Source organism: Nipponia nippon, unplaced genomic scaffold (genome assembly GCF_047370975.1).
Source record: "Nipponia nippon isolate SJK-2023a ecotype South Korea unplaced genomic scaffold, ASM4737097v1 scaffold_25, whole genome shotgun sequence".
NCBI lineage: Eukaryota > Metazoa > Chordata > Aves > Pelecaniformes > Threskiornithidae > Nipponia > Nipponia nippon.
In genome coordinates, this window is record NW_028262342.1 from 6758960 (window position 1) to 6778294 (window position 19335).

General features: G+C 51.6%; 2 protein-coding genes across 5 annotated transcripts in view; one reads left to right on the plus strand and one right to left on the minus strand.

The window, feature by feature from the left end:
- Positions 1–6397: 6397 nt before the first annotated feature.
- On the minus strand, positions 6398–10903 carry TSPO2 (translocator protein 2). 3 transcript variants are annotated; one of them, XM_009465636.2, is made up of 4 exons: positions 9936–10903; positions 8142–8348; positions 7543–7681; positions 6398–6597 (listed from the first exon to the last, which is right to left on the minus strand). In XM_009465636.2, exons 2-4 carry the CDS (start codon positions 8312–8314, stop codon positions 6415–6417), a joined length of 495 nt encoding a protein of 164 aa, XP_009463911.2. In that variant the 5' UTR covers positions 8315–8348; positions 9936–10903; the 3' UTR covers positions 6398–6414. The 3 variants fall into 3 exon arrangements, with proteins under 3 accessions (XP_009463911.2, XP_087618453.1, XP_087618452.1); XM_087762327.1 differs by lacking the exon at positions 9936–10903 and adding an exon at positions 8633–9864; XM_087762326.1 differs by lacking the exon at positions 9936–10903 and adding an exon at positions 8529–8635.
- Positions 10904–11120: 217 nt separating this feature from the next.
- LOC148055283 (uncharacterized) overlaps positions 11121–19335 on the plus strand; it is a 38774-nt gene continuing 30559 nt past the window's right edge. For both annotated transcript variants that reach the window (XR_015705762.1, XR_015705763.1), the window contains exons 1-4: positions 11121–12604; positions 15315–17393; positions 17620–17830; positions 18800–18883. The gene's annotated coding sequence lies outside the window, so the exon portion shown is untranslated. The remainder of the gene's footprint in view (positions 12605–15314; positions 17394–17619; positions 17831–18799; positions 18884–19335) is intronic.

Consider the following 19335-nt stretch of genomic DNA (forward strand, 5'->3'; position numbering starts at 1 on the left):
CTTAAAATACTTTCCTGGAGGGCAGGTGCAGTGTTTTTCCTCTCGCATGGTAACTATGCTCAAATTCCAGCTCCGCTGTCCGGTTGCTCTCACCTTTGACATTTCAGGCAGTGGTTTTGGGGATGGGAATCCTCTCTTAATGAGTGACAGCTTGTTTCCTTCTCACCCTTATACTTTAACGAAGTGTTCCAGCCCCTCTTCAGTCCTTCTGACCCACTTCTCTTTATTTTTGGAAGCTCTTGACGGCTAGCGTCCCATCTTTCCCGCAGCCTTTAGCTTTCACTGGCCTGGCCCCTCCGCAGGGTTCAGGGCTGAGCTCTAATCTAATCTCGGGAATGCGGCACTGCGACTCTGCCTCTATCCCGCCCTTCCCCAGCTGCTTCGCAGCTCCATCTAGGGCAGCGCACCAAATAGTCGTGATCCCCCCCCGCAGCGTCTGCCGGCGCCAAAAATACAAAGGGACGCCACTGAGTTGCTGTCAGTCTGACATTTTGTGTTAGAGCCATAGCAATCAAAGCTTTGATCCGCTTTGTTCGGCGGTTTTAAGCAACCCGAGTTCCCCCGAAGTGCCCACGTGCGTACAAGAGCGCGTGTGCATGGGCCCAACGACTGACGAGGGAAGTATTTTTCCATCAGCTAGTTCGGAGAAGGAGCTGGGGCACGGGTGCTGAGAGGTGCCAGGGATGCGCCTGGCCTCGCGTAAGGAGCTCCCCATGGCACTTCGGTTACCTAAAATCATTGCACTTGCCAACCAGCATTTTTATTGAGGCTTCCCTCCACCCTGCCCCTCTCCCCACTGATGTAATGGTTTATTTAGTTGACTATGAATTTCGTTCCGCTCAGAGAGCCCTGCACGGCGGAATCGCTGTTCGGCCACCGAAGAGGTGCAAGAGGTCCGCACGCACGTCAGGTCTTGCCCAGGGAGAGCGGGAATCGGCCCCGTGCCTCTCCGCGCTCGCTCCCCCACGGCCAGGGCTAGTCCGTGCTCGTCCCAGCAGAGCCCTGGGCCTCTCCCCGCACCCAGCACACTGGGCGCCGTCGGTAGGTGCGGGCTCTTCCCCCGTAGGTAATCCTCGTCGGCGCCTGCGCCTTGCGTGTGGGGAAGCCTCCGACGGAGTGACCACAGCCCTGCGCCGCCGCCACGAGATCGGCCGTCAAGCTGGCTCCGTCTCAGCGGCACAAACCCAGGCTGTGGTTTCCTGCCCGAGCCCCTTCTCCATCCCCTGACAGATGTGTCCCGCAACATCTGGCAGTCTGTCTCCCTCTGATTTAAAAGGCCTGGCTTCACTGTGTCAGGGCATCGAGGCCCGAATGCCTGAGCGGAGCGAGATGGAGTAATGGGGAGGAGCAGACCTCAGAGACCCCAACCTGCAGCAAGATTTGAAGAGCTGTCTGCGTGGGAACGCCGCCAGCAAAGGCGACTGCGAGCAAGGCACGGCTAAGATGACAGCCTCTTCTAGGAGAAGCTTTCTGGCTTTGCTGGAGTATTGGATATTAAGGTCTGATCCTGCATCATCCAAGTCCAGAGGAGTTTCTCCACTGAGTTTAGAGGCATCTCTGAACAATCCGATGACATTTTCCCCATCTTAAGTAATTATCTCACATAGGGAGTACGGTATCGCCTTGACCTGTCTCCCAGGCAGGTCGCCCGCTGTTGTTCTAACTGCGGCAGGAGTTACTTTCCTGAAGTTAAAATGGCTTTTCCTTTCCTGGTCGCAAAGGGGCAGCAGGAGAGACCTGGCTGCCGAAGCCCTTGCCAGGAAACGGAGGCCTTTATTGCATTCTCGGGCCGGAGGAACAGTTTTGGATAGATGCGAGAGTGAAATAAGACACTGGCTGCGTGAGTCATGGCTGAGCCGCGCTCTCTATTCCGGGGGACAGCTGGTGGCACTAACGGAACATCTCCCTAGATACGCTGTCTGGCAGCAATCCCCCTCCTGCTTTTTCCAGCTGTAACTACCGTTACCTGATAAATAAATAAACACTCTGACAGTGATGTGCAGAGGCAGCTTTCCTTCCCTCGGCTCCTGGAGGCTCTCACCTGTCCCTCTCCTCCTGCTGCAGGACCACAACGCCCAGATCTAAAAGAAGGGGCAAGAAACGCTGGTGTTGGCTGCCGCAGCGGCCCACGGGCTGGACCCGGACGGTGCCCACGTCCCCCCGTGCTCCCCCCAGCAGAGCTGACACGGGCCGCGGTGCAGCAGAGATAAGCGATGCTCTCACCTCCTTGCCTGCCTTATCTTCACAGCTGAAGCCGGGGCGTCCCCGGCCCGTGATCCCCAGCCCTCGCACACCCATTACCCCGCTGCTGCAGAGCCGGGATGGAGCCTGTTTTGTTGGCAGGCGCTGCTGGCTGTCCAATTAATTCAAAGCCCAACTGGAAGATAACGACAGCTCCGAGCGGCACAGCCTCCTTCCCGCCGGGCTTCTGCCGCGGCTTTACCGGGAGCGGCCGAAGGGGGAGGCCAGCCCCAGCCATGCTGCAGGTGCTCGAAGCCACAGGAATTTATACTCTGTGCTAACGAAGGGGCGGTGGGGAGAGCTGCTGGCCCGTAGTCAGCCCTCTGAAGTTTACATGCACACAGCAGCAAATCCTCTCTAGCATTTGACTCTATATTTTAACATAGCTCCAGACATCAGCAAATCAGTTGAAGTTCCTTACTGCTGAAGCCAGAGTCTTTTCTGGAACAGCTGGTAAATTATTGAATGAGACAAGGCTTCGGAAAAGAGGCTGGACTGAAAGGCAGAAAGATTTTCTTTATGCACAAATATTGTGTATCCAGCAGCCGGGGATGTGCCCCTTGGGCTAAGATGAAGTGTAACGATCAGTTTGATATCAAATAGGCCTTTCTGGAAAGACTGGCTGAGGTTTGAAGAGAGGGATCCTCATCAGGCACGGTGACCTGAGAGGTGGCTCTTCTCTCTAAATGCCACGACCCCATGAAAGCTGTCACGAATGCACGGCCTTTGTCTGAGTCACTGCTTGAATCACGTAGACCGCGGCGTGTCCCGTCGTGGGTTACGAATGTTCCTGACGCTGGGTGGGATGTGGTATCCATTCCATAAGCTAATTTTGGGGGGGCCGGGCAGGCACCTTGCGTGCCTGCTGCGGTGATCCAGCCTGCCTGCCGCCTGGTTAATGCTGGCATGAGCAAAACTCCCCAGTGCTCCTTCGGGATCCCTGGGAAAAGGGCCCCTCGGAAGGTGGGGTACGGCAGGGAGCAGAGCCCCGAGCTCACGCACAGCGGACCTCGGGTGGAATCCCCTTTCTCACTCAGAGGCAAGATTTCCCCAATTTCAGCCAGCCCGGTTCCTAACCGTGCTTTGAATTTCTGGCACCTCTCTGTTTTGGTTTTTCCCTCTTCCCTTTGGTCTGGCTGTAACACAGGGACGGGTCCGGACGAGGGCTGCGTGGCCACGTGCTTCTACCAGCCGTCGCGTGAGCGGGAGCACGAGCCCCGTTACGCAGCGCTCATGGGAACCAGGGCCCCTCCAGATCCGCAAAGGCAGAGGCTGCTTTTGGTCTGCACGGCACACTACAACCAAGGTATTTTCTAGATGGCTGACTTTGAAATGTCATTAAAGTTATTTTTACGCGAGGGGTTTTAGTGTATCTGTTTAGATAGCAAATATACTAAATGATGCTTTAAATATTAATACAAGAGGGTGCTTTGCTGAATTTAACTTTGTCAATTGATTTCAAGCTATTATGTATATTACATGTGGGAACATTTGCTATTTTTGCTGCCTGCAAGAGCAAAGAGGAGCAAAGAGGAGCTGTTGGTGCACGGACAGGTGGACTGGAAGGGAGAGGAACTGCAGTGGAGACAAGAACAAGCCAGCCTGTCACCCCGGCTGGGAGAACGGGGGGGCACACGCGAAAAGATCTAAAAAATCTATTACTCCTAATTCCAGATATTCCTTTACCTGCAGAAAAAAATGGGTAGAAGGGGAAAGAGGACTAATTTATGAAAGCTGACCAAATATGTATCCATGTATTAATTTGGAAATGCTATTAAAACGTTGCAGGTCTGAGCCAGATCTAGAGTCACTTACCAACCCAAATGTGATTTAAATACTACTTTTCACCCTTTCGAAAGCAGAGCGCGCAGTAAGGCCGTGCCGCATCCCTCCTGGCTTCCCCAGGTGGCTCTGCTCATCGCTCTTCTGGGGGCTGTGCCCTGCTGGCCAGGAAAGGACAGGCCTAACGATGTGCAGGTGCCCTAAGTCATGCTTAGCTCCCCTGGACTGAATCTCCAGCCCAGATATTAGCTTCTTTTTAGGAAGAAATAATTTATGTCTTCCTGTCCTTTGGCATGTGGCTTTCTGGAAGACACAGACAAGGCATCACTGTAAATAAGCTCAGTGGTAACACACAGTTATATAAAGCCCTGAAATATATAGGATTTTTTTTTAAGTAGCTCATGATCTTTCTAGTGCCGCTTGCAGTGCTCATGCTTCATAGTCCTACTCCTGCTTACAGCCACAGCTATTCAATGGCCCGTTCTTATGCAGCTTTTACTCGGGAGGTTACAGCAATCTGCTTGCAGCAGCAGTCCTGTATAAAGGTGTCCTGCAGCTAGAAGGGAGAAATAATGGATGGGATGGAAATGACAGAACAAGATGTATGACCAAATTTTAGAAAGGTGCTACAAATTTCAACTGCTCTCAGCTACTGCTATTTGTTTCTCTCGGCCCTAGCTTTCAGTCACGCTGAGCACCGAGCTCTGCTGTTTACAGGAGCTGGACCCGGGACCACTCAGCATCTCTCAAAACCAGGCTTGACGGGACCCAGGAGGGACCCCAGACCCAAGCGTTACCTTCCTTACCCTGGAGCCTGGGTGAGGCGTGACGGAGGAGCCTGCCCCGGGGATGCGTCCCCAGGCGAGCACGTCTCCGCTGTGCAGGTGCCCCGGCTGAAGGAACCTTTGGGACCTTTAGGCTCGAAACCCACACAGCCCGGTTACTCTTAACGGGCACCCGGGAATGAGTCCGGCCGCCGGAGCCCTGCAGAGCCTTGCTGCCGATCCCCTGCCCTTTGGAGCCAGAGCACAAGCCGTGGCCTCCAGACAGGATCCCCCCAGCTTTTGCAAACCTAGTGCCAAACCAATAAAACCAAAAATAACTAGGATTTATTTATTCTCCAAACAAAAGTGGCTTGGTTTTATTAAAAGCAAATACAATTTATGTTACATCCCCAGCTAAGCCCTCCTACGCCCACCCTTTGCAAGTATACCCACCCTCCTCAATCTACAGTCAGCTGCCAGAAAGAAGATCCACCTACCGCTTTTCTTCACATACATTGCTTCTATCAATTAAAAAATAATAGTAAATATTCTCTGTTTACAGCAATATCTAAGGTTCAGATCTATCAAAGGCAAGGGCCGGAAGAAAGGATGGACAAGGACTAGTCCATGCACCTTTTGTGTCCGATTCTGTCATGGCATGGTCCCATTTCTCTGGAACTACTTGTATTTTAACCTGTCCTGATTAATAATATTCAGGACTGGAAAGACTCTGGGATGAGATACCTGTACTGCACCTGAGAGACTTGGCGGGGAGCTTCTTGCCAATCATGTAATTACAACCTGCAAGGCAGTGTGAGCAAGGTCTTAAATTTTACAAAGGCTCTTGTGTTTCTGTACTTAAAAAAAAATATATTTTTTCAAAGGCACTCATGTTCGCTTTTCTGATGAGGAATAGCACACAGAGGTGGAGGAGAGAAATTTCCTCGTGGGAGAAGCATTTGCATTCTAATCATTGCTGCTTTATCTCAGAGCATGAAACTCAAGAAGCGTGATACTCCACAAATAGAAGTCAAAGTGCCCAGTCTCCTTTCACGAGCAGAACAAGACAGATTACTGCTTGCTCAGTAGCTGACAGATAAAAAGTTAATGGTATAAAGCACAAACCAGGTGATATACGAAAATGAAGCAACAGCGCAAATAGCAAAAAATCAAGTAAGTTCTTAAAAATTGGTGCGTGTGAGTGAAGGGCATTTTGTTTGGTCCCAGAAGAGGAGATGGGATTTACCGCATGTGTGAACCAGTTCTGTTCTCTAGGGAAACGGTGGCAGTTTCGAGGGGTGTCCAGGATCGATACTCTGAACTACGCTGGTACCATGAGATCCTAATTTGGCTAATGGAATTTGACCTGATAGCATTAAGGTCACCATACAGCTGTAGCCCCAAACTCAACAGTGCTGGAGAAAAGAGTTCCCGGGTTAAAAGGACGCACGGTTACTTTAAAGGAGCACCCGGGCGCATGGTGCAGACCTTTTTTTACACAACCATCACGAAGGTGGGAGGAGGAGGCACGCTCTCACGCCTGTCCGAGAAGGAATCCCCCAAATTATTAGCTCTTGGTTCACATCAGCAGTTTAGTTTCACAAAACACCTTCATTTCAGTCCTGCTTTATTCACTCTTTCCTGGTTTTTGCTCAGGGTTGTCCTTCCAGATGCGGATTGTGAGACAAGTCGCCATGGCCAGCCAGCCCAGGTACGGCACCATCAGCAGCGTTGCCACCGTGTTAATGCGGTACCAGGAGCAGATGGTGCCTATCACCAGGCCGTCCAAGCAGAGGATGTCGATCAGTGCCTGCAGCAGAGAGAAGACAAGGACTGAGGTGCTCACGCCTGGGAACGCGCAGCAGTCTTCCCCAGCACGACTATGACCCGTCCTACCAAAGGTGGGGAGATGGAGTCGGAACGGGGGAGGTTTAGCACTGAAAAGTCACCTAGCGGGATCCTAAACCCCAGGACCTTGGCTCTGAACTCCCGTCAGGGAGATCTGAATGTATCACACCAGGAGCCAAGACTTATTTTAATTTTTTTTGTTCATTATCGAGTTCTGCAGATTAATACACTGTTTATGATGGTCAGTGCCCTCTTCTGCTGACAATGCCAATGCAGACAGATCAGAAACGTGCCTGTGTTAGTACGGATAGCTATTACCACTTGACAGACTTTCTAAATGTACCTTTCGTCCACAGAATGGCAAAATTCAGATGGAAACAGAAGCCCCACTCTGCACCTCTGTCACCTTCGGGCCTTGGCACCTCAGGTAAGCACTTCTGGAACATGGCACACGCCACCTCTGCCGTGCCGCACCCTCGCGCATACCCCCAACAGCGCACAGCGCCGGGCGCCCGCTCAACACGCCGCTCGCTGCTGAGGTACCCCCACAGGGACGCGAACTCCGCTGCTGGCGGGCGCAGGGTGTGACTGCCGCGGCACTTATCTCTGACCCCGGGTCCTTAACTAGCCGGGGCAGCAGCTGGGCTACTGAGCCCCTGATCTCCTGCCCTGCTCTGCGCGGGTGGGCTATCTGCTGGCAGGAGCAGGGCGAGGGGTGGAAGGGACTGATACCATTGTCTGGAACCAGGTGCGGTGTGAGCTATATCTGAGCAAAAGCTCTTTCTTGCAGCTCTCTTTACAGTTGCATCACGCTAGTCAGAAAACCTCCAAACAACCCCCAAACCCATGTGGCGGGGACGCCAGCAAACAAGCCTCCAGCAGACGAATGGATGGCCAGATACATTACCATCTTCAGGTTCCGTGCACCGAAGAAGGAGGGAGGCCAAGCCCAGTTCAAGGCCAGCTGAGCCCCGTAGAGGCCAAGCGGGACGATAGCTTTGCTGCTGCAGCCGCCCAGGTCATTCCATATCAGGTAGGAAGCATAGCTGAGAAGAGGGAAACACATCAGTGTTTTGCAGCGAATAAATCCCTAATACAGACAAAGTCTTTTCATGTAGGATTGTTTCGCAGCAGGGGTTTGCAGGACAGTCGTATTTGCACGGCAGCTCCACCCGTGTCCCCCGCTACTCTCAAAGCCATCGCCTGTCTCGTACCTGCGTGGCTCGTACGACTTCCCCAGGGCAGCGGCTGGCTTTAGCGTTTGTTTACAAAGCTGAGCATGGGCTGTGTCCTGGCCAAAAGCATTGCCTGCAGTGTGAATCTGAGCAGCTCAGCCCAGAACTTGGCTCGGGCTGAACTTCATCTGCTGGGAATAAGCGTACCTGACATGCCTTGCTGGGCTGGGTACGAGGGATGTCCCAAAAGCAAGTGCAAGCGCTTGAAATGACTGCTCTTCTGTCTATCAGAAACAGCAGGACGAGAGAGGCAGCGGGATGCAGAACTTACCCCATGCCAGTGTACAGGACAGTCCAAGCAACAGGGAATATTTTGCGGGGTGGGCACCATGAGGGTTTTTTCAGCTTCTCATACCAAACAGGTATTTCTTTGCGATTAATGAACCAGCCAAGGAAACCCCCGACATGAGGCAGGACAGTAAAACCAACAGTATAAGCCCACATCCTTCCTTGGTGGCTTGAAGTAGCCTTTTGCCTGCTGTAAGTTAAAAACAATACTTGATTATAACTTTAAAAGGATATTTTTTCCTACTTTGATCTTTCAAGCTTTTTCTCTAATTGCCCATTCGCATTCAGCTTTGCTGCTGGCTCCCCTCTGCCCATCTCTGAAACAGGGGCAACTGTTTCTGTCACGGTTATGTTTTTCCCCTTGATCTACCCAGCAAAGCGGGTCCCCCCTGCTATTTCATGGCTTCTTGCAATATTCATGTGGCAGGGTTCAGCTAAGGTGGTTATATTCTTAGAAGACAAGACTGCAGTTACTTTTATCATTCCTCCTCCGAATGCCCAAGTCAGACAGCGTACAAACGCTAATGTGCGTTCACGGAGACTACGCGTCTCAGCAGAGCTGTTATCTCTCCTCTGCACGCAATTCTGAATACGAAAACGCAGACAGATCATGCCCAGAAAACCCCATCCATTCCGACTTCATCTAATTTTTCACCATGGAGTTATATTTTAAATGAGGTCTGTAACAAGGCACCATCCTTACGGCAAGCTTTAAGCGCTCAGTGAGCCTTGTTTAATCCCCCTGCAGTCCTAGCAGGCAGAGGTGGACTCTCACCTCTGCAGGCAGGTAAGCGGAGGCACGAGAGTCGTTTCTTAATTTGCTCACGGTCTTCCTCTTGCATAAGAGGAAGGAACCTTTGCTTTAGTAATTACACTGTGCTCCCACACAAGACAGCTGTGATAAGGATAACATCTAGCACTTCATTCTCTGTCCCGTGTCTTCCCCTGCCATTACTCTCTGCAGGGCTCTGAGCCTGCCAGTCTGCTGTCCTCCTTCCTTCGGTCTCCAGATTCGCCTTCCCTTTTGATCCATTAAGGAATTAAACCCAAATTAGCATTCATCGGCGATAACGCATAGCATTCGCCAGGAGCACGGCAGTTTTGTGCCATCAGCAGAAGTGCAAAATGTACCTGAGCAAATGCGCTCGGGAAAGATTGGCTTTTAGCAACGCAAGGAGAGAGAAGCAGGCACAGAAAATTCCCTCGCCCAGGCAAACGTCCCTGCTCCGAGCACTGGTCAGAGAACCGGGAGCACGAGGAGAGGACTGATCTGCACAGGCATCTCTGTTCGGGATTTTAATTCACAATTAACGCTTTGCTATATCCTATGCTAATTGTTATTATTATCATCATGCCACAAAGCGTTCATCTTCAGAAACGCACGCCCGCAGTACGAGCCAATTTACGCACCAATAAGGAACAAATACCCCAGACACCATCTCTAACTAACAATTCCTTTATCAGACAATTTATAGCGCTATTAAAGTGTCTGTGGAACCAGAAAATCAACCGAACGCTGAGAAAAATAATAGCTGTTAGTCCTGCTTTTAAAGTGTAAAGCAGCACCAGCTGAGTTCTGGTTCCTCCGCAGTGCTTCAGAAAAGTGAAATGGGAAAAGTAGATTTTTCCCTCCTCCCAGCTCCTTCGCAGCTGCCAGACCAACCTGATAGACTGCAGAAGTAACCGAGGGTTGGAAATAACACAAGGCTGTTATAAAACCTCATTTTGTCTCGCAGCTCTTATAACTTAACAGGGTAGGAGCTGTAAAAAACCTTACCGTCTCTTACTGCCTTTCTCTCCCTCGCAAAGAAAAAGGGTTGGACATCCAAGGCCAGCTGCTGTCTCTGATGCTGGTGCTGCTATACAGTGAAGAAATTGCTGGCTGAGTTTTACCTAAATAGCAGGAAAAGGGTGTGTGTGTGCCTGCGCCGGTGGCTCTGTCAGATTACACAAGAGAGCCCAGGGTCGGGCAAGAATTACAGGGGATTCGGTGGTGGTTGAGCAACTCCGGGGAGGGCAGGACTGGCTTCTGGGTCCACGCAGCACCGCGACAGGACATCGGAGGTTCTTGGCTTGTTTGAGGACAAGCGTAGGCCAGAGGGTGGCTGCACGGGAGAGAGAAGAACCCTTTTCTCTGTCCGGGAGTGCACCGGGCCTGCGAACCTATAAATTAAAGCGTGTCACGTACAAATGAACGGGGTAATTGTACAAGAGCTTGTGCGTAAGGGATCAGGTCCGTAACTGCAGGACCTCTGTGCATGTTACGTGGTGAGAGCTCTGCCGATTTACTCCACCCGAGGATCTGTCCCAGAGTGCGTCCTGGGGTGCGAGCGCAGGACAGAAGGAGCTCGCTGCGTGTCCCTGCCACGCCGGCCCCCGCGCACCGTTTAACACAGCAGTGATTAACCAGATGCTTTCGGTGGGCGCCTGTCCGCCAGCCTTTTGGCTAAAGCTCACTGGAAACCGCTTGAATCTAAAATAAAGACATTACACAAGCATGTTAAATGAAAAAGAAAAAAGCTAGAAATCAATTTCCATTAGTAAGCTGTCTGCAAGGGATGGGAAATTAAACACTAATTTACTTCAGTTATGGGTCATTACCTGAATTTCATGGCCAGAGGCAGAATCACTGGTTCCTAGCAGAATGCAATATTGCTGTTATAACATAGAACCAATGAGATCTTCTGTTTTATTGGGCTCAGAAGGAAATTATTTTTTGTGGGAGGAGAAAAAAGAAAAAAAAAAACGGTGTAAAGGGACAGATTTTCAGCTAGCATAAATCAATGCACTGCTATTGCAGTGGTGTGTTTATATAGTGTAATTGCCACTCTGAAATAACAGATGCCGCACGCATTAATCAAGCAGTAGCCAGCTGCACATCCTTTCCCAGGCTGTTGCTATTTGCGATTGGAAACTTCTGTCATGCAACGATGCGGCTACTCTGCGCGACCGAATGGTTTCCATCGCAGCCAGCCCCCTCTCCGCGGCAGCCGTCGTCGTGCAGGCTGCTGGTGGCGTTGCCTTCCCCGGGCTTTGGCAACGCGGTCAGCAAGCAGCACTCCTGCGGTTTTTACTTGGTGGTATTCCCTTGCCTGGGCTTGAGCACAAAACCACGATTACTGGCTTGCTTGGCAGATAGCAGTTGTATTCCCCAGCCATTTTAGAGTCTAATATGCTGGAAGAATTAAAAACTCCCAAGGTCAAATCACAAGGATCGCGGTACATCTGTGAAGCTGGGGATGACGCTGCCTGACTGGGGAATAGCAGATGCAAAGGGGGAAAAAATAGCAGAGGCAATTACAGGCCTAAAAGTTGTGTATCAGCCTTACCCGAGCTTTAGAGCAAAGAAAGAGAGAAGGGAAGACAGGGAGGTACATGGAAAAATGGGATAATATGTACCAGATCTGCCCGAAGTGGATTACAGCAGGCTGGATGCCATTGCCCGGGCAGACGTGTTTCCTGAGCAAGACGATGCGGTCCATCTCCCCGGTCTGGACTCCCGGATCGCATCTGTTAGGGTGTTTATTAGGTAGTGATGAAGCTGAAGACACTGGCAGGTGGCGGCAGGGCTGCTGGGCAGATGTGCAGAAGAGACAGCGAGCGGGAGCACAGAGAGACGAGGATCAGGTTTGGGACGAGCCTTTGGCGGCACTGACCAGGGGTCAGCACGGGGACCCAGAGTGACTTTAAATCTAGCACGGGCACAAGCACGCGGAGAGAAGCGCGTGTGCCTGCCCGGGCCTCCCGCTCTCCTGTGGGCCCGCGCCGCGGCGGGGAGCGGTCCCGCAATGAACCGGAAAGACTTTCCCCAGCACAAGATCGGTTTTCCTCTGTTACCACAGATTTGTGTCTCAATATTTCTGGTTTGGATCATTTTACAGTAATACCAGATGAGGTAATACTACCTCTCAGTAAAATCATTTCGATGCTACGTCTTGGTATGCTTCTGATTATTAAAGTAATATTACTGCTGGGATTCAGACAAGAGCCGTATCACTGCAATGTGTTTTCATGAAAGGAAAGACATGGGAGAACCGAGTTACACAACTGTGTTTGTTTTCCTCTTCTTAGCAACCTTTGCACGTTGTCCCGAGAGGTTCTCGGTCTATGCAAGATTAATTGCCCAAATATAAAAGCCCTGTTAACCTGAATATATTATTGAAAAACAGCATATTTCAATCTGCCCTCGTTTTGAAAATAGAGACGCCGGGTCAGCTCCTGGCATAAATCTGCAGCGCTCCTCAGAAGCCAGCGGAGCTCCTCTGATTTACCTCGGCAGTAACGGCGTCCTGGGTTGTCTGCCGCCGTCAGAGCGCAAGCGCGCTCGCTGAGCTGCCGCGAAGGACGCGGCGGTGGCCGGGAAGGAAACTTCATGGCATTCGCCATCCTCTGAACAACTCAAACCTGCCGGCCTTGACATTGCAAAATAACACGTTTCATTTTTCGGTAAGGAAAGCCATTAAAAAAAAAAATACCATAGTTTTATTTCTAATGAATAAAAACTTGTCTTTAAAAGTTTTCAGTTATGTTGAAATAAAAATTCCGGATAGCATGAAATAAAATAGGAATGTCCAGGTTGTCGCTTGTTTGTGTTCTGTGCGGTGGCCCGGAGCGGGGCAGCGCAAGAGCTCGCAGCCCCTCAAGACTTGGATGGGGATCGCTCGGTGAGCTGAACCCCGCAGCTTGAATTTCCACCCTCTCTCCACCAGAGGGAATTTCAAAACAGATCTTTCTTAGGATTGAAGTCCAGTTTTCAGTGTGGTAAGATGTACCGCCTGCAGGACACTGCTGCGCCTGGATGCACCGGGCGCTGGCTCTTCTGTAAGGCAGGAGATCCTTCCTCGGGCCGGGCCGATTGTGGCTGATCAGGAACAGACTCTGTTGCGGGAAGCTCCTCCATTTCTTGGGGCTCAGCCTTTCGTTTCTCGGGGCCCGCAGGGAGGCCCGGGCGCTCCCCAGCTCCTTGCCACCGCCCGCGGGGGCTCGCCGGGCTCTCCCGCGGCTGGGTCCGCATCCCACAGGGCTCTGTCGGCGGCCAGCCGGGAGCCCAAGGCGCAGGCTGAGGTTCGAGGTAAATTTTGAATACTGGGGCTTCGCATAGGGCTGCTGTTTGTCAGTAGCAGAGCTGGTGGGGCTGGCGTGCAGGGCTGCCCACACGGGATAACCCTCGGGGAATGGTTCGGTCTCATCTGCCTGCAGAAGTTGCACCTCAGTAGCCAAAAGAATAAATTTTAACGGACGCAGTTCAGCGCCTCCTTTCATGTTAGGAGCAGCTTAGTGTGGGGACAGGCAGATGATTGCAAGCAATTTAGTTATGCAGCTTAACAAATTACCACTGTCTAGCTGAGCCTCTTTAATTAACCACGGGCACAGACCCAGCCCAGCACTAATGTGACATAAAATATTTTGCCTTCAGCTACCGTGACCAGTAATACCTGCTTTACTAGAGTACTTGCTAGCACTAGTTTTGACCCGCAGCAGTCAAATCAGCGAGCGCGTAACTCTGGTATCCCCGACCGCGCCGTGCCCTGTCGTCCCTGCATACTGCGAGGTGCACGGCGGGATGCGGGGCTCCCGGCCCGCGAGGATGGCACCGGGGGATGCGCAGGGGGCTGGCGCTTTGTCCCGAGGACTCAGCCCTCGCATCAGAAAAAAAAAGCTGCAGAAATGGTAGAAAGTCACTGGCAGGGTGTTGTATTGCAGTGGGTTAAGTGCTATCACAACTCAGCTGATAAGTTACGTCTTACTAAGTCATGATGCAGCCCCTGTATTAATGTCAGATCGGGGTATCGGGTTTAAAGTGAGCCAGAATAATAAGGTTCACAAAGGATTTTAACATGCCTTAATATAGCAGTTTAAAATGCGTTTCAAGGTCTTTCCTACATGCAGAGTTAATTGAGAAAAGCTATTGCAGTTTCAAGTGATGCTCTCACTTAAATTGAGTTCACTTTCATGTGCTGATGTGCCCTAAATTGCACCGGCGCAGGCTCCCAGCCAGGCACGGCTTTGCAGTAAGGGCGGGATGGTCGCCAGTTCTGAAAACACTGGGGAGAGGCTTTCCCTGCCGGTGCTTTCAGAGGAAAGGCAGAAGCTGAGGGGCAGCCGTACCTCCCCGAGGCCTTAAAACACCAGCAGATGACCTCTGGACCCTTAGCTGTGTTTTCTGCAACTATAGGAAGAGTTCTCGGATGTTTCCCCAGCCGGGTGATTCAGATAGCGAGCTGGGAAAGTAAGACAAGCACCAGCAACAGGCATGGAGAGGTGAACTCCAGTGGGCTGGACGCCCCATTCCTGGCATAGCCCTTCCCTGCGCGCCGCCTGGCTCGCTCAGCCGCTGGCGCGGGTTTATAACCCCTGGCGCGGCGTTGCCGAGCGGGCGGCGAGGGGAGGCCGGGGTCCTTCCCCGGGGCTCTTCCAGGGGCGGGGGCGGCCGAGGCCAGGGCTGAGGAAGCAGAGGGCTGGAAACCAGCTCTGCCCGGGGAGGAGGAGGGCGTCAGCCAGCCTGCGAGGCTTTGACTGCTGGCGATGATGAAGAAGAAAGGGACCAGCTGCCTTGGATTTTCAGTGGAAGATTTCCACCTTGATTTATTAATTCAAGGTTTCCACATGACCTGGGAGGTAACATTACCTCTAAATCTGCATTTATTGACTTTTTTTTCAGTTCAGGCCAAGATTAGATTGGCTGAGAAACTTCCATCGGTGTCTCGTTGTTGTTCCTTTAATGGGAATGCCCTTTTCACTAGGGGGGAAAGCTTCAGTGATTGTTTCTTTTTGGTCTAAATATTTTTTCTGAGAACTGTGAATCTGTCAAAATGTATCAAAACAATGCTTCAGGAAGTTTTTGTTAGGAGAAAAACTATGTTTTTCTTCAGTGTTTCTTCAGTCATAACAGAAATAGAAAGTGAAAAAGTGAAAGAATGCAGGGTCCAGAGGGAATTCCCAGCAAAGGGAAAATAAAGGTAAAGATTCTGCAGAAAACCAAGGTATTATTAAAGGAAGAGAAACCGCAACATTTGGAAGATGTGCCAAATGTTGGGTTTTTTTCATTTATTTGTTCTGAAGTGCGCATCCTTTTCTTAACAGCTCTAACCTTGGTGTTATTTAGGACCTCCGCTTGGTTTTTCTGTTAGCGAGTCGTTCTTTGTTTTTCTCCCAGACGCAGAGATGTGTCAGTAAAGTGAATATTGCCCCTTGCAGCACCCTCTGCCGAAGGCTGCAGCCAGTCGCGAAGAGCAGATGCTTCCCATCCGAGCACCTTCCAGGCGGGGACAGCGAGCGGATGACAGCACCCGTTCCCGACGCCCTTCTCTGGCGGCTTTGAAGGTCCGTTCCTCCGCAGCCGGAGTGGTTCTTACGGCGGTGGCTTTGCCCCTGGCGTGGTGGCCCACACTAATTCGTCACAGCAGAAGCCTCCGCAGCGGCCTGGTTTTTCCATTCAGCAGCAGAGGAGCTGCCAGCTGCAAAGCCTGGAAGGGACGGAGCACAGTGCTTCTGCTGGGCACGACGCTCAGCACCGTTTTCGCCTGACATCACCTGCGTCAGGGAGTAACAAAGACGGGGATGCAGCAGGAGTGACACTGCTTGCAAGTAACACAATGAGCATCTGTGAATTGCTTTAAAGGCAAGGCTCAAAGTCAGGACAAGCTATAGAGTGCCAGAATTGTGCTGCCTTTATGGGTCTGCCTTTCCCTCACGCACATGTGCCAGCTGCTAAAAATGACTCGTTTCTTCTTAGAAAGCTGCCCTGCTGCCTTGGCAAAGCACTGCTGCTTGGTGCCTCGATGGTAGGATTGCTTTATTTTTAAGGAAATGCAGCTGGGCTGTGGTCATTGCATGTGTTGCCATTGTTTAGCTACAGATTTTTGCGAGACGACCGCAAGAAAAAAAGTATTGTGAAACATCTTGTGCTCCTTGTGTGCTGCCATAGAGTTCAAAGCGGGTGTCATCGGAGCCATGTAGACCTCATCCAGTTTCAGCTTTCTGACCTTTGGTCCAGGTTCTGCAGAATAAATGTAGAACAACCCCACCTAAATCACGGGTGTAAATCCCCCCAGACGAGCACAATCAGCACATGGTAAATGCCAGGGCACTTCCCTGGACTATTCTGGTGAACAAGTTGACGGGCAGAGACGTGGTTCAAGCAAATGTGGGGGCATTTTTGGAGAGAAGGAGTCCTGAATTAGAAATGTGACTTCCATAAAGACAGTGTTACGGTTTGGTCTCCTTCAATGACTGCTGTAAGTAGAAAATGGAATTTATTGCTTGCTTTGTGCTGAATCAGGTCTTCTAACTTTAATAGAAGAGATTCCTCCTTTTACAACAGTGATCCATCCAAGGGCATTGAATTACTGCAGTATTCCCCACAGCCATCGGATGATAAGGGTATGTCTAAATGGTATATTGAGTGCAGACATGAAACCGCTCTGCCAGAGCTCTTGATACCTGGACAGACTCCAGCTTTGATCCAGAAAGCTGTGCGGCTGCCAGGGAAGCCGAGCAGAGCCCAGCCGCGCACACGTCAGAACGGCCATGTCTGCTGGAACGAGCTCGTCCCGTCCCATGGTGTAACGGATGGACGTACCTCCAGGGCTGTCTTCTCTTGAATTGGCCCAGACCACTACGATTCATGGAGATCGTTCAGGGAAAGTCAGGGAGATCTGGGAATAAGGAGTGAATTGCAGAAGAACCCACACCTCTGGCTGCCAATTGACAGGATGGGAAAAAACCCTGGCTTCGTAAGCTGTTTGCTGCAAGCTATCCTCGCCGCACTGCCACAAAGGCCCTCCTGCTGTCAGAGGTGCTGGTGCCCATTCGTGTCGGTCGTGGGGTTTTACTGCTGCACGTGGTCCCCTTTTGGCTGGGGGATCAAAGTCTGCTTCCTTCAGTTCGGTTGTGTCCACGCAGCCAGGTCCCCCGTGGAATCCCGGACAGCAGTGGTGGAAATGACGCGTGAGACGAACGGCTGTGAGCAGGCCCTCGGGAGGAAGCGTGTCCCTGCCACGGCGACGCCAGCGTGCTGGATCTTAGCCAGGGGCTGAGTCTCCAAACGCATCCCACATGAAGGGAACCTGCCTGGGAGCGAACCATTTTTATTAAAAAAATTAAGATGATAAAAACAAGTGAGCTTTCCCAGCTCCTGCCCGCTCTCATCTCCTGTCCTGCAAGTTAACTAGAAAACCCTTCATTTCTGCAAACCGCGGGGTGGTTCAGAGTTTGACCCGGTTTTAGGGATGAGGTACTTGTCTCAAATACCAGATCTAGATCTAGATTGCTACCAGATCTTGGATTCTGGTTTAGGGTCAATTCTATTTCAATGGCCAAAGGCAAAGACTTCAATAATATTGTGGCCTTAATTTTTTTTGGTAATTTAATTAGGAGCTTGATCTGGTTTTGGGGCAGGACACAAAGTGGATTACAGGATCAGCTGGCTCTCTAATTAGGGCCATTTATCTTTTGCTCAGGTTTAACCTCTACTTGCACGGAGAGGCAGCGACAGCGCGGGACAGAGCTTCAGCAGCGTGCTTTTGTGCGCAGAGCATCGGGTCAGCCAGGTACGCGCGAGCTTGCGTGACTGGGAATACTCTCATCTTGCTCGAATCTCACTGCAGCGATCTCAAAGTACCAACTGGCAACTGTGTCATACGCCTATTTATAGAGACCAGGAACTAGAGGGTAAATATTTATTTAGATTCCGATGCTTGATCTGCTGCTGGCTGATTGTGTGGAAAGCCTGAGCCCCCACTCTTTCTACAGCAATTTGTTACCAGAGCCTTCATCTCCTCTCCTTCTCCCAGCACTCCCATACACATTCCCCAGGATTAATTCTGCAGAAAATGGGCATGGCCTGGGTTCAGACCCTCCGGCACCTTCTGGTCCCAGACCGTCCTGGCAGGCATCCTGCCCTCCATCTCTCCTCCCTCATTTTAACTAACTGGCATTTAGAGGTAGAAATTGCAAATCCAGGCACCCCGGGTGCGTGAAGGGTAATGGCACGAAGCTGTCACTGCTCTGCTGGACAGACGGACTTGTTTGCAATGACGTGGGATGGGACAGAGCAGCGGATGGGAGCTGTGCAATCACTCGGATTCAGCTCAGCTGGCTGAACGGTGACAGCCGTGCGGCTCTGCAGGCTGACGAGGCAGGGCCACCCCCGTTGTGAGGCCACCTCTGCTACGCCGCAGGGCCCCCCAGGAACCGTGAATCCTGCCACTGCCCCCCCATCTCCACCAGAACAGCAGACAGACATCGAGGGTGGGGACGGGAACTGGAAGGATGCTCCATGGTCATCGGCAAGGACAGATGGAGACGACATCTCCCCTGCCCCACTGCAGTCACCAGGGTCTGCCCTGGGCTCGGTGCGTCCCACCACAACCAGTGACCAAGAGACTGGGGCTCCAAGGGGAGGCTTCTCCCAGCCCCAAAAGCGAGGGCTGTAGTGACGGGTGCTGGAGGTGGGAAGGCATCAGCAGAAGTGGCTGCAGGTGGGGATGGTGGGGGGCCATTAGCACAGGTGGGGCATGTCCATGCTTATTAGTGAGACTGCTCATTAACAAAGCACACAGGCCCAGCTGCCACCCCCCACCCAGTGGTGTTAAAGCACCCTGTCTCCCTAACATCACCTGCCTCTTATACCCATTACAGCTACTGCTGGAGCTCTGCGGTGCCGGTAGGAATGGCTGGTGGAAGCTGGTGTCCAGACTGGCTCTGCAGGGGGTGAAAAGTCAGGTAAGTAGCCAGGTTTGGCTCTGAGCAAAGGAGAGCAGTGCGGGAAAGGGATCAATCGAGGGCAGCTTGGTACACACTCGTGTCCTGCCTTGGCATGTGAAAAGAGAGCAGCTGAATGTGGCATAGCCTGGGGATCTGGGCTGGCACTTGGGAAAGGTGGCCCAGGACAGAGACTGTTGCAGGAGCCCCAGTTTCCCATCTTTGTGCCAACCCTAGTTGCGCTTAGCAATGCGACTTCTCTGTGCAGTCAGCTGGAGTTGTGAGCTAGCAGGAGGTATTGCTGTCATCCCTATACAGGAAAGTGGTAGTATCTCCCCATCTTGTACGTGTAGGGGTTTCCTGATAAGAAAACTTCCCTTTCGCTTGCTGGAGTGTTTTATGATAGCTGAGAATCCTGTTGTCCTCCTCTGTAATGGATTTTTCCTTTGCAATTTCCTGTCCTTATTGTTTCC

Excerpts from the sequence above, each read along its gene's own strand:
- TSPO2 (XM_087762326.1), bottom strand. The coding sequence starts at position 8,578 with ATGAATATTGCAAGAAGCCATGAAATAGCAGGGGGGACCCGCTTTGCT. Across the intron at positions 8,349-8,528 it reads GGGGGGACCCGCTTTGCTGG|CAGGCAAAAGGCTACTTCAA; the intron begins GTAGATCAAGGG and ends TTTAACTTACAG. Across the intron at positions 7,682-8,141 it reads GTCCTGTACACTGGCATGGG|CTATGCTTCCTACCTGATAT; the intron begins GTAAGTTCTGCA and ends CCCTCTTCTCAG.